At 42.3% G+C, this 15,097-nt stretch overlaps 1 protein-coding gene across 1 annotated transcript in view; it reads right to left on the minus strand.

The window, feature by feature from the left end:
• LOC132835853 (complement C3-like) overlaps window positions 1-15,097 on the minus strand; it is a 142,535-nt gene that overhangs the window by 59,628 nt on the left and 67,810 nt on the right. Inside the window, 3 exon segments of the mRNA XM_060854949.1 lie at window positions 4,341-4,553; window positions 9,808-9,947; window positions 12,212-12,297. Coding sequence (XP_060710932.1) covers window positions 4,341-4,553; window positions 9,808-9,947; window positions 12,212-12,297 — 439 coding nt within the window.

A 15,097-nucleotide genomic window follows, 5' to 3' on the forward strand; every position in this document is an offset into this window, starting at 1 on the left:
GAACGCTTCAGGGAACACCTCTGGGACGCCCGGACCAACCAACCCACCATCCCGTGGCTCAACACTTTAACTCTCCCTCCCACTCCACCGAGGACATGCAGGTCCTTGGACTCCTCCATCGCCAGAACATAGCAACACGACGGTTGGAGGAAGAACGCCTCATCTTCCGTCTGGGAACCCTCCAACCACAAGGGATGAACTCAGATGTCTCCAGTTTCCTCATTTCCCCTCCCCCACCTTGTCTCAGTCGATTCCCTCGAACTCAGCACCGCCCTCCTAACTTGCAATCTTCTTCCTGACCTCTCCGCCCCCACCCCACTCCAGCCTATCACCCTCACCTTGACCTCCTTCCACCTATCACATCTCCATCGCCCCTCCCCCAAGTCCCTCCTCCCTACCTTTTATCTTAGCCTGCCTGGCACACTCCCCTCATTCCTGATGAAGGGCTCTGGCCCGAAACGTCAAATTTCCTGTTCCTTGGATGCTGCCTGACCTGCTGTGCTTTAACCAGCAACACATTTTCAGCTCTGATCTCCAGCATCTGCAGACCTCACTTTTTACTGTGGAAGGAAACCGGAGCATCTGGAGGAAATCCATGCAGACATAGGGAGAATGTGAAAGCTTCACACAGATAGTTGCCTGAGGATGGGATTGAGCCTGGGTCCCTAGTGCTGAGAGATAGCAGTGCTACCCACTGAAGCCACCATGCCTAGCTCATTGACAATTCAATAAAGGTGTAACATTGTGTTTGCAGCGAATGCATACCTGAGTATACTTCCAGCAATTGTAACTGGCACATATTGAAGAGTACAGCCTAGATACCTGACATAGCACCAGCGCACCAAATCCATTCAGCAGGTCAGTGACTGTACTGACCAAAGTCATCATATTCTGTACATCATGGAGACTCGCAAATGGGGCAAACCTCCCTCAGATTCCTTGGAAAGGCCAAGTAACTCAACAATTTGAGCAGATTAAGCAAACTGTTTTGAGTTGCTGATGTACAGCAGTGAGACAAATGATACTGTGCACTAGTAGGAAGCAGACACCAAAAGGTGTTCTGTCGGTCAGACAACTGAACAATGTCGTGCATGAATTTCGAACCTGATGAGTTGCTCAGCATGTCGGCTTAAGGCCTACACAATTGGTTTATCAAATCCAGCAACATGTTTGTTTAGCTGGTTGTCAAGGCAACATATAGGCCATACTCAAACAGGCCCTGTAGTTGTAAAGTCAAAACAAGACAGCCTACAGTTTTGCTGTGAATTCACAATCCTAACAGTCAATTAATTGAAAACCAATTTGAAATATTCAGTCGAGTTTGTAATTTGGCTCACATTTACATTTAAAGGCAGGGAGTTATTCCACACGAATAAAGAATCTGTTCAAGTTTCTCATAACTTTTGACGAACCCAAAGGTTTGGCAAGCTAATATTTCCCATTATTTTCTGCATGGCAACATGTCAGCCAATCAGTGTCAGTTTACCGACCAAGAGAAACAGAGCATTTCAGCATGAGGTCTCCATTTTCAGCAAGAACACTGGTGACAAATTGAAGACCAATCTTTTACCTTGAGGATCCAACTCATAACTTTGCAACGGCAAATCAATTTCTTTCCCGTCGGGCTACAAGAGAAGAGAATGAAATGAGTTTGAAACAGCCTGGTTTCTTTCATGGACATACATATGCATTAGGAAGAGGCGTAAATTATTCATCTATTCCAGCCAGATCCCACTTTGCTGATCTAATCCTATCTTCCTCACTTATCTTTCACTCCTTTCACCATTAAGAATTCATTTACCTCTGCCTTAAAAATAATGAGGGATTCTGCTTCTACATTCTTTCGATGAAGAGAGCGCCGAAGATTCATAGAGTCATAGAGATGTACAGCATGGAATCAGACCCTTCAGTCCAACCCATCCATGCCGGCCAGATATCCCAACCCAATCTAGTCCCACCTGCCAGCGCCCAGCCCATATCCCTCCAAACCCTTCCTATTCATATACCCATCCAGATGCCTCTTAAATGTTGCAATTGTACCAGCCTCCACCACCTCCTCTGGCAGCTCATTCCATACACCCACCCTCTGTGTGAAAACGCTGTCCCTTAGGTCTCTTTTATATCTTCCCCCTCTCACCCTAAACCTATACCCTCTAGTTCTGGACTCCCCGACGCCAGGGAAAAGGTTTTGTCTATTTATCCTATCCATGCCCCTAATAATTTTGTAAACTCTACAAGGTCACCCCTCAGCCTCCGATGCTCCAGGGAAAAAGCCCCAGCTTGTTCAGCCTCTCCTTGTAGTTCAAACCCTCCAACCCTGGCAACATCCTTGTAAATCTTTTCTGAACCCTTTCACATTTCACAACATCTTTCCGATAGGAAGGAGACCAGAATTGCATGCAATTATGCAACAGTGGCCTAACCAATGTCCTGTACAGCCGCAACATGACCTCCCAACTCCTGTACTCAATACTCTGGCCAATAAAGGAAAACATACCAAACACCTTCTTCACTATCCTGTCTACCTGCGACTCCACTTTCAAGGAGCTATGAACTTGCACTCCAAGGTCTCTTTGTTCAGCAACACTCCCTAGGACCTTCCCATTAAGTGTATAAGTCCTGCTAAGATTTGCTTTCCCAAAATGCAGCACTTCGCATTTATCCTCTGAGAAAGAGTTTATTTTCCTCATCTTCATTCTAAATGAATGACCTATTTTGAAACAGCGACACCCTGGTTCTGGAGTGTTCCTCAAGAATAAACATCCTTCCACAATTTACCCCAACAAGACCCTCAATGTATGCTTCAATCAAATTGCCTGTCAGTCTTCTAAACTCCTGTGGACACAAGCCTAATCTGTCCAACCTTTCTTAAGGTAACCTGCCTGTTCTGTTCCCAAAACAGGAATTGTTGGAGAAGTTCAGTGGGTCTGAGCCCAGTTCAAAAGGAGGGTCACTGGATTTGAAACATTGGTTCTGCTTTCAGTCCACAGATGCACCTGTTGAGTTTCTCCAGCAATTTCTGTTTTGGTTTCAGATCTTCAGTATCCTCAGTTCTTCATGTTACTTTACCGCCTATTCTAAATCTCGTACACCTTCTCTGAATCATTTCCAATGAATTTATATCTCTATTTGAATAAGAGGACCAATGCAGTAGTCCAGGTGTGTCTCACCAATGCTCACTCTAGCTGAAGCATAACCTGTATAATTGTGTAGCTCCAAAGAGTTTGCGGTCTAAGACCTTCTGATGAGGATGCTGTGATTTCCAAGCTTAATATGTTCTGACCAAGGCAATCCCCTGAGATTTCCTTGCACCACTCTCATTATTATTCATGCTAAATATGATCCACCCCTATATTTAGGTGAACGTTTTCAGAATTTTCCTAAACTCTGAGAAAAATCCTGGAAAATGATCATGATTGACAAGATTCTAGAATATCTTCCTGCCTAATTTTCTACTTCCCATTTGTCCCCAGTCATTTTGTAATGATTTCTAACCAATGCCAGTGTGTTGCACATGGCGATGTCAAGTGTCCGCTATCTAAATGATTAGGGTTCCGAAGAGTCTGTTTTCAAAGTTTTGAATTCCAACTAAAAGTGTAATCTAGGATGAGCTGGTTTATTATAAAGCGAAAGGATTCACTGGAATTATTTCAGGGATGGGGGACTTCAGGATTGTAAGGAAGTGAAAGAAGCTGTGTTCAAAGCCAAGTTTGAGAGTGGGTTGAATAGATGTGTTCAAACTCATGAAGGCTCTGGGCAGAATAGATAAAGAGAAACTGTCCCTCGCTGATGGAGGGACGAAACAGCAAAAGCTGCAAGCAAGAGGTGATTGAGAACGCACCAAAGGATAGAAATACCTTTCTCTTTTCAAAAGGTTACAATCGCAAATCCACTTCCTGAGAGATTGCAGTAGCGTGTTAATTATAATAAATATAATGGTATATATAATGCCAAGATGAATGGAATTGTTTAATTAAGTACCTAGAGCATGTATTCTGATCAAGGCTATCTCCTGAATAGCATCCCTGTCATTATCACTCATGCTAAATAAGTCCCACCCCTATATATAGATGGGCATATTCTACATTTTCCTAAACTCTCGGTGAAATATCCAGGAAATGATCATGACCAATAAGTTCCCAGAATACCTTCTTGCCTAATTTTCTACTTCCCATTTGTCTCCAATCAATTCGGAATGATTTCTAACCAATGCCAGTGTGTTGCACATGGTGATGTCAAGTGTCCACTATCCAATCAATTCGACAGATAAAGACAGACTGCTAAGGATATCAACTCGTCTGGCCATGCATGCACTCAACATCCAGAGGTTTCATACTTACCAGCACACGGAGGGGTTTGTTCACACCATCAGTAACAAGTCTGTCATAGACTGAGGCTTTGACTTCAACATTGATTTGCCCAATTTCCAATGGAACTATGATGTAAGGTATAGCTGTTGACCCTTTTGCAGGGATATCAACATATTGCCTGAATCTCTGTGACGGTTTTGCAGAACTACAGAACTTTTCATTATATGGAAATTCCACGCGCACCTAGAATTCAAAATACAATTAGGTGATGAAATAAATCTCCACTTATTAATATAAATCTGTCTTATGTTAGAAATTAGAACTGAACTAATTCACTTCAGCACAGCAATTCAGATTGGCAACTGCTTTCGAGATAACTATTCTCCCTGGCAATATTTCCTGTATGATTAAACTAGGATTGAATGTATGGCCCCCAATTTCATGCCTCAGCGGCCTCCTGACCATAAAACCATAGAAATAGGAACAGGAATAGGCCATTCAGCCTCCATGTGGATGTTCCAACATGTAATAGGATCATGGGTCATCCAACATTCCTCACATTGACTCCCTTGCTCTTGTCCTCTAACCGTCGAGTCCCTGATTGATCAAGAATCTATCTATCTCAGCCTTAAACAGGGACTCTACCCCCACAGCTCTCTGCGACAAGGAGTTCCAAAGTCTCACAAACCTCCTAGAGAAGGGATTCCTCCTCACCTCCTGCTAAAAGGACGGGGACCCTCTGAACTGCATGTGGGTCACCAACTCAAAATAGCTGCAGGCAATTAACATGCGGGACCTGGAAGGACATCAGTGATGCAGTAGCAATAATTTTCCTCTCTCATTGAAAACTTTCAACCAAATCCTGAACAATCTATAATGGTCACCAGTGGCATCATTTTGTTATCAGTGCTACAGAAGACTTGTTACCATTGGCTAAAATATAGCATCTCTTAAAAATTAACATTTATAATCATAATCAGCTCCAGTTTCATTCCAAACATTACATTCCCTTCTGCAGATCTTGAAAATTTTAATGGGAGTCACAAATAACTTCACGCTGTGACTGTGAAAATGGGCTCTCCCACCTGTCACCAACCTTTAACACAATCCTCAGTATCATCATACACCAAAATCCCTCCTCTATTCTTCGGAGAATGGAGCTGCCTATCTAATTAATTACAGCCAAAACAACGGTTTCCAAACCTGCGGTGAATTCCACGTATACCTCTCCACCAGCTTCCGTGACCTCCATATATTACAGTCATCAGACAACTCACCAGATAGCAAATTCTGGGTCAGTAATGACCATAAGGTGTAATAGAAGAAGAGGACCATTCAGCCCATCCACCACTCAATGAAATCATACCTGATCTGATAATCATCAACTTTACATTCTGACCTTTGTCCCATAACTCTTGATTCCCTTATTGGTTAAAAATCTATAGCTGCATTAACATATTCAATATCCCAGTCTTGGCAGCCCTCAATGAAGGATTCCACTGACTGAGTACTCCCTGAGGGAACAAACACCTCCTCACTTCTGCCTTAAATGCTCGACCATTTATGATGAAATATATACCCTCTATACCCTCTAGTCCCAGACTGCCCCATAAGGGGAAACAACTCTTTGCTTCCATCCCATTAAAAAAAAACCTTCTGCGCCATAAAATAATCTGGATTCTGAAGAAGGATCCCAAAAGGGAAACTAAATATTAACTCTGTTTCTCCTCCACAGATATTGAGTTTGAGTTTCTCCAGCAATTTTTTTTTCAGATTTCCAACATCCACAGTTCTTTGAGTATTCCTTTTTTAAAGAATTTTATGTGTTTAAATACTGATATAATTTTGGGCTGGTTTTCATTATAAGTACAACAGCTTGGAATTTATGTTCTTTACACTTTGTTAAAAGGAGGCACAAAGTTAGCATTTTTTTGTCTCATACTGATCAGAATTTGAATGCAAGAAACAGAGTTCAAGACGGGAGCACCAATCTATGCAGCATGAAAAAGAGTGCGAATTGATTGAGTCATTATGGGTATGGAGTTACCAGCAGAAGCAGTTAACTGTCAATCTTCAGTCTGAGACCAAGCATTCTGACCAATCAGGGCCTACTATCTGCTCTGAGAACACAGATGGATAGTTAATGGGATCTCTAGGCCAATGATGGCCCAATCAAACAGCAGTCAAGAGAGTGGTGCTGGAAATGCTTAGCAAGTCAGGCAGCATCCGAGGAGCAGGAGAGCCGACGTTTCGGGCTTAAACCCTTCAAGCTCCTCAGATGCTGCGGTGCTTTTTCAGCACCACACTCTCAACTCTGATCTCCAGCATTCTCCCGACCAAAAAGCACCCAATTCTCATGCTGCCTATACTGATGTCCCTATTCTCAAATCTATCGCTTCTGCTTTGGTTCTGATGAGTAAAAGATGATAAAGTTCTGTCATTGTATATTCTTTTAAGTTCTTTTCAGGACTGTATTTATGGTCCTGATATAGAAAGTGAGAGGCTTCGGTCACTGATCCAGTGATATATAAACCTGGCAGCCAGATAATTTCTATTCAATTCATTTAATAAATCTGGAATGAAAAGCTGTTTTCAGTATTGCGGACTGTAAATCAACCAGACTATCATGGAGTCACAGGGTCATACAGCATGTAAACGGACCCTTCAATCCAACCAGTCCATGATCCTAAACAAAACTAGTCCCAGCTTCCAGCTCCTGGCCCATATTCCTCTAAACCTTTACTATTCAGGTCTTTATCCAAATGTCTTTTACATGTTGCAATTATACCCACCTCCACCACTTCCTCAGGAAGTTCATTCCACATGCAAATCACCCTCTCTTTAAAAACTTTGTCCCTCATGTCTTTTTCACGTCTCTCTCCTCTCAACTTAAAAATACTACCCCCTGTCTTGAAATTCCCCCATCCTAGGGAAAAGACAACTACCATTAACTCTATCTACACTCCTGATCTGGTCTGACCTATTTGATTACAAATCCTAGAAAAGTGGTTGACTCTAAACAGCCCTTGGCAGCCACTGAGCTGTGTTCAAGGTGATTCAATATGCAGCCACGGTATAATTAAAAAACGAGATGTGGTCCTGAAAGCAGAATTCAGTGAGCAAAGAGAGAAGTTAAAAAGGAGGACCTCAAAGGTAGTGATCTCGGGATTACTACCAGTGCCACGTGCTAGCCAGGGTAGAGGGATGGTGTAGGAGGGAGGGGGTTCAGATTTTCTGGACATTGGAACCAGTTCTGGGAAGGTAGGACTATTCCAAATTGGACGGTCTACACCTGAACCAGACTGGAACTAATGTCCTTGGGGGAGTTTTTGCTACTGCTGTTGGGGAGGTTTTAAACTAATGTGGCAGGGGGCTGGGAACCAGAAGATAAGACTAGTAGACAGTGAGGTGGAAACTGGAGACTATAAGAATCATGAAGTGAGCATTACCAAGGGGAAGAGTAGGCAGAGAGCAGATGAATGCAAAAGAACTGGCGGCCTGAAGTGCATATGCTTTAATGCAAGGAGTATAGTGTGTAAGGCAGATGAACTTAGGGCTTGGATTGGTGGCTGGGAGTATGATGCTATTGCAATCACAGAGACTTGGTTGAAGGAAGGGCATGATTGGTAACTAAATGCTCCAGGATATAGTCACTTCAGACAGGACAGGGAGGGAAGTAAAATGGGGAGAGGAGTTGTATTGCTGGTCAGGGATGATATCATTGCTGTGCTAAAGGAGGGCTTGAGTAGTGAAGCATTATGGGTAGAGCTGAGAAATAAGAAGGGTGCAGTTACATTGTTGGGGCTGTATTACAGACCTCCCAACTGCGAACGTGAGGTAGAAGAACAAATAGGTAAATAGATTATGAAAAGAGGCAACAAGGTGCTGATGATGGGTGATTTTAATTTTCCCAACATTGACTGGGATACACTTGGCGTCAGAGGTCTGGATGGGGTAGAATCTGTATGAAGCATCCAGGAAAGTTTTCCAGAGCAGTATGTTAATTGCCCAACGAGGGAAGGAGCCATATTGGACCTGGTACTGGAGAACGAAACAGGACAAGTGGTAGAAGTTGCAGTGGGGGATTTCTTTGGGAACAGTGACCACAATTCTGTAAGTTTTAGAATACTCTTAGACAAAGATGAAAGTGGTCCTAAGGAAAGCTTACTAAACTGGGCCAAGGCCAATTATAAAAAAATTAGGCAGGAGCTGGGAAATGTGGATTGGAGACAGCTATTTGAAGGGAAGTCCACATTTGATATGTGGGAGGTTTTCAAAGACAGGTTGAAGATAGTGCAGGATAGGCATGTCCCGTCGAAGGCAAAGGATAGGAAGGGCAAGATTTGTGAAGTGTGGATGACGGGAGAAATTGCACGACTAGCCAAGAGGAAAAGGGAAGCGTACATGAGGTCTAGGCAGCTAGGAACAGAACAGGCCCTGGAAGAATATCGGAAGAGTAGGACCAGTCCTAAATGAGGAATCAAGTGGGCTAAAAGGGATCATGAAATAGCTTTAGCGAGCAGAATTAAGGAGAATCACAAAGTCTTTTATTCTTATATAAGAAGCAAGCGGGTAACTAGAGAAAGGATTGGTCCACTAAAGGATAACGAAGGAAGGTTGTGTGTCAAACCTGAGAAAATGGATGCGATTCTGAATGATTAGTTTGCATCAGTGTTCACTGAGGAGAGGGACCGGATGGGATCGATCCCGGGTTGCTGAGGGAACAAGAGAGGAAATAGCTGGGGTCCTGACAGATATCTTTGTAACATCCCTAAATACAGGTGAGGTGCCTGAGGACTGGGAGGTTGCTCATGTTGTCCTCCTGTACAAGGGTAGTAGGGATATTCCAGGTAACTACAGACCAGTGAGCCTGACGTCAGTAGTGGGAAGATTGCTGGACAAGGTACTGAGGGATAAAACCTATTTATATTTGGAAAAGAATGGGCTTCTCAGTGATAAGCAACTTGGTTTTGTGTGATTGAAGTCTACAAAATCCTGGAAGGGTATAGACAGGGTAGATAGAGATAAGCTTTTTCCCAGGGTGAAGGATTCAATAACAAGAGGTCATGCTTTCAAGGTGAGGCGTGAAAGTTTAAGGGGGACACATGTGGCACTTACTTTACACAGAGGGTAGTGGGTGCCTGGAACGCATTGCCAGCAGATGTAATAGAGGCAGGCACAGTAAGTTCATTTAAGGTGAGTCTGGACAGATGCGTGAGTAGGTGGGGAGCAGAGGGATACAGATGCTGAGGAATTGGGCGACAGCTTAAGACAATGGATTTGGATCAGCACAGACTTGGAGGGCCGAAGGGTCTGTTCCTGGGCTGTAAATTTTCTTTGTTCTTTGTTTGCACTCCACCAGCATCTCTTAGAGATGAGTAACAATTGTTGGGCTTGCCCCCAAAGCACAGGTTCGGTGATCAGATGAAATCAATCTCACCCTGTAAAATTGGCAAGTAAGGCCATAATAGCGAGGTGAATGCATTGCAGGACTGACCTTAATGTCCTCTGTACCATAATTGTACAGGATTGCTCGAATTTCCACTTGTTCATTGCGAACAACAGAGTATGGGAGTCGAAGGTCAATGAAAAATTCCTTCTGCACTACCAGTTTATAAGGTTCAGCAACACATATTCCTGGAGGAAGGCATTATTATAAGTCAGAAAGTGTGGCACAATCTTTATTTTAAAACTGTGTTCGCTTCGCATTTCATAAACAGAGACAATTACATCCAAAGCACCAACGGTCAAGGTAAAATAAAAATTCCGTCTCTAATAAATATGATTGCTTCTGTCATCAAGTTTACCTTTGAATGGAGTTACTGTCATCATCACCAAACATATGTAACTGCATGTCTTTACATGGTCAGCTGTGACACACAATATAAGAATGTAGATCCTTGAAGCTAAAAGAATCGATTTTATTTCTAAACCATACCAGTCCTGTCAATCACATCAGTTTAAGAGCAGATGAGATTTTATTTCTCCATGCGATAAATGAAGTCTGTTTTTTTTATTTCAGTTCATAAGAACTTTGGAATTTTAAATAATTTCAGATCACTACTTTGGAGATCGCAAGCAGTATTTTATCTTGTTTTAAACGCATAAGAGCTCACTTAACATGCAGGTGCACACTTCTAATCGATGTACCCTTCCAAGCCAGAGCCCCATCATGAATCACCCCAGTAATCTTACTGAAAATGCAGCATTTAACTCATGAAAGTGAAAGTACTAATTTTTTTCTTGAAATTCAAAACTCTTCCTTAAAAAGGATTTCATGAGCAACTGACTATTTTGATTAGATTACTCACAATGTGAAAACAGGCCCAACCAGTCCACACCGACCCCCACCCCCCCCACACCTAACACTACAGGCAATGTAGCATGGTCAATTCACCTAACCTGCACATTTTCTTTTGGATGACAGAAGGAAACGCACACAGACATGGGGAGAATGTGCAAACTCCACACAGACAGTCGCCTGAGGCGCGAATTGAACCCAGGTCTCTGGCACTGTAAGGCAACAGTGCTAATCACCGTGCCACCGTGCCACCTGCGATCAACTGGTAATTATTTCATTTGCCAGAAAGTGGTTTCTTTTAATAAAGAGTCTGGCCGATATGGCACATGGGAATTAGTTTATATTGGAAGAGTTTTGAACAAACAATGTAAACAGCAGAGTACATGAAGATTTCTGATAGAAGGTTCTGGATTATTCTGTGGAAGAACCCCCTTAATTTTAAACTCACTTGGGATTCAGGTTTCACATGATTCATCACTTATCCAAGGTAGGTGGTGTGTCCATGGAATGTTGGTGGTGCAGGTTATACCAATACTCATTGCTCATACCTACTTGCTCAGGATAATCGAGTGTTAACGTGTATTAATGGGAAAAGTGAATGCACAACAGCCAGGTTTGGAGATGACACAAGAGTAAATAGGAAGGCAAGGATGGTTCAGGGAGAGCTTGCCAATTGTTTTGAGGAAGTAACCAAAAATATTAATGAGGGAGGAGTGGTAGATGTTGTCTACATGGACTTTATTAAAGCCTTTCACAAAATTCCACATGGTAGACTAATTAGTAAAGTTAGATCAAGTGGGTGAACTTGCCAATTGGATACAAAATTGGCTTGAAAATAGTGGTGGTGGAGGGGTTTTTTTCGGATTGAAGGTCTGCGACCAGCGGTGTTCCACAGGGATGAATACTAGATCCACTTTTGTTTGCCATTTATACAAACGATTTGGATGAGAATTTATGAGGCATGGTTGGTAAGTTTGTGGATGACAGCAAAATTGTTGGCATAGCTGACAGTGGTGAAGGTTATCTAAGATTACAAAGAGATCTTGATCAACTGGGTCAATGGGCTGTGGAGTGGCGGATGAAGATTCATTTGGATGAATAAAAAGTTTTGCATTTTGGTTAAACAAACAAGGGGACAGTTAATGGTTGGGTCTGAGGTAATGTGAAAATGTGTTGCTGGTTAAAGCGCAGCAAGTCAGGCAGCATCCAAGGAACAGGAAATTCAACGTTTCGGGCAAAAGTCCTTCATCAGGAATCTTGTCAAACACAGAGACCTTGGGATTCAGGTGCATAGTTCTTTGAAAGTTGTATCACAGGTAGAGAGAGTGGTTAAGGATGCATTTAGCACATTGCTTAGACTATTGAGTATAGAAGATAGGACATCACATTGAGGTTGTACAGGGGCACAAATAAAGTGAATAGCAAAGGTCTTTTCCCCAGCATTGGTGAGTTCAGACCTTGGGGGCACATTTTTAGGGTGAGAGGAGAACGTTTTAAAAAGACTTGAGGGGCAACTTTTTAACACCCACCTCCATTACAGCACAGATACAGGCATGAAAAGCTGGCTCTATGACTCTTCACTAAATTAAAAACAACTCACCCTTCGTTGGAGACACACTGACAGCTTGTATTTCCCAAGTCGTGATCGAATCCTTAAGGATACCAGGTACAATAATTGAATCAACTCTGGTTATGAAAGATAAAAATATATTGCTACTGAGTATCTCTTGGTCTGCACCATTACTACCTTGGCTTTTGGTTATGTCAACCCTGCGCTTGTCTATGAAGTCAAATATTGGACTAGATACATCAATAGTCATTATTCTGAGGTTTGCTAATCTTTGTTCACCTTCTACCTACGAAGGAAGACCATTTGGCCATTTCCAACATGATGCTGAGATTTCCCTTGGATCCCCTTTCAGCATTTCTCTGCACAACAGGGTGGCCGATTCCTCAACCACACCCAACAACTCTTCCCTTTCCTATGGCATCTTCCCATGCAAGAGCCGGAGATGAAACTTGAGCCATCCTACTTTCTCCCATAAATACTGGTCGGGTCATACGAAAGCAAAGGGGGCAGCATGGTGGCTCAGTGGTTAGCACTGCTGCCTCACAATGTCAGGGAGCCAGATTTGATTCCAGCCTCGGGCGACTGTGTGGAGTTTATACACTCTCCCCGGCTCTGTGCAGGTTTCCTCACACAGTCCAGAGATGTGCAGGTTAGGGTGGGTTGGCCATGCTAAATTGTGTAGTGTTCAGGTATGTGGTAGTAATAGGCTTGGGTGGGATACTTGTCAGAGTGGACTTGTTGGGCCGAAGGGCCTGTTTCCACACTGTAGGGATTCTAAAACAAAATACTGCACATGCTGGAAATCTGACAAAAAAGCTGCAAATACAGGTATCCCCCACTTTTCGAATGTTCACTTAAGGCTAATTTGTTTTAACGAAAGACTTACCTTAGTACTTGTTTTCTGGAAGAAATCCTAAGAGGATTTTCACTTCTGAGAAAAAAATACTTCTTCGCTTTTCGCCATTTCGGCTGACGAATAGTTTCAGAAGAATGCTCTACTTTCAGATAGCGGGGGGGAGGCCTGTACACAGTTCACTTTCCCTGGCCCCCAGTAATGCAGTGCTTAATATTCAACTTTTTAAAAATTTAGCAATAAGTATGTGCTCATCAGAATGAGATCTTATCCAGTCGGCGGACACCAAACACAGCCTGAGTGACTGCTCCCAGTATGCACACGTAATCTTGAGCTATCTGTTAAATGTTACTTTAATTCTTTGTTTTGCTTTCACTCTGACCTCTCTGTCCTTGGCCTGCTACTGTGTTACAATGCACAAACTCAAGCAATAGGACGCCATCTTTCAAATGGGAACTTTGCAGCAGTTTGAACTCACCATTGAGATCTACTATTGCAAATCACAATCTCTACCCCTATCTTGTTTTTTATTTCTTTACTTTCTCTCCCCCTCTCTCTCTGGGTTTCTTTATAATTTGCACGTGGAGAACAGCTAACGTGCTATTCACACTTCCTCTCATCACAGCATTTGTTCCTTTGTTTATCCCTTTGGCTTCTCATATGCAAAATCTTTTTGTCATTTAATCTGCTCTGCATTCCATTTGACAAAGGCCTTGGTTTCTCTTTTGCTGTTCATCTCTCCCTTTCATTTTAAACATAGGGGAATGATTCTCAATTTGGGTGCGAGAGGTCCTGGATTCAAATCCCAGACGAGCCCCCAAACTGGTATAACCCAATACCACCCTAGTAATTTAAACCAGCAACACAGAAAACATTTTTCCCATGTGGTAATCTGTGAAAATTCGAGAGGCCAAGAACTAGCTATAGTAAAAAGTAACACTTTTATTTCTTAAAGTATAAAACAGAATGATTAACTCACAACTATTTACAACTCCTTCCTCTAACCTATCATTTATTTTGCCTTCTATAATACTAGTCCAATAAAGCCCCCAGTTATTATTTACACAATTTCAAAACCAGACAGCTGTCCAATCTTCTCTTGGTATCTTCCTCTGTAGATTTTCTTCTCCTTAGGGATTTCTATTTCACAGGTCACTACTCAATAAAGGTACCTTTAAGAGAGCTATTTTTCTGGGAAATCTGCAGATGCTAGTGGCTTGGCAGTACTCTTCTAACTGTTCAATTTGTTTCTGGTTTTATACCTCAAAGCATCGAATTATTTCATTGGTGTTAATTTTGTCAAAATACTAAATTTCAACTTAATTGGAGGTTGGTATTTTATGGTATAATTTAAACTGATTGGCCGAATTCAAATTTGTTCTTTTTGTCTCTAGGCAGCCTAGCTAAACTAGTTGTTCAACCAGTTGTTACATTGTTACCTTGTTTAGAATACTTGGTGCTGTGTCAGGTAGTTCTGCTAGCTTTTAACTCTCTTAAAGGTTCAGCACCCTTTACACCTACATAACATTATACATTTCTGAAACACAGGGTGGTGTATCTGTGCAACTCATTGCTGCAGAGGGCTGTGGAATCCAAGTCATTGAGGGTATTTAAGACAGAGGTAAATAGGTTCTTGATTAGTAAGGGGCTGTTATGGAGAGAAAGCAGGAGAATAGATTTGTGAAATACATCAACCATGAACAGACAATGGAGCAGATTGAAAGGGTCAAATGGCCCAATTCTGCTCCTATGTCTGATGGCTTTGTATCTTAACATTTCTCAATTCTGCTGAAAGGTCACAGATCTGGAACATAAACACTGATTGTCTCTCTACAGCTGTTGCCTGAGGAGTATTTCTGGTATCTGCAGTATTTTGCTTTATCATTACCATACTATATTATTTGTGGGAGCGTGCTGTGGACAAATTAGCTGCTGCCTGTTTCCTTAATTGCAAACATTGACCTTCAGATGCTCTCCATGACAGTCCATCACAAAACGTTTATTTGGACATAGAACCACTGGGGAATTACTTGAGCAACCAAGTGCTAGAGGACTTTTATTCT

The sequence above is a fragment of the Hemiscyllium ocellatum genome, chromosome 45 (genome assembly GCF_020745735.1).
Source record: "Hemiscyllium ocellatum isolate sHemOce1 chromosome 45, sHemOce1.pat.X.cur, whole genome shotgun sequence".
In the NCBI taxonomy this organism is placed as follows: domain Eukaryota; kingdom Metazoa; phylum Chordata; class Chondrichthyes; order Orectolobiformes; family Hemiscylliidae; genus Hemiscyllium; species Hemiscyllium ocellatum.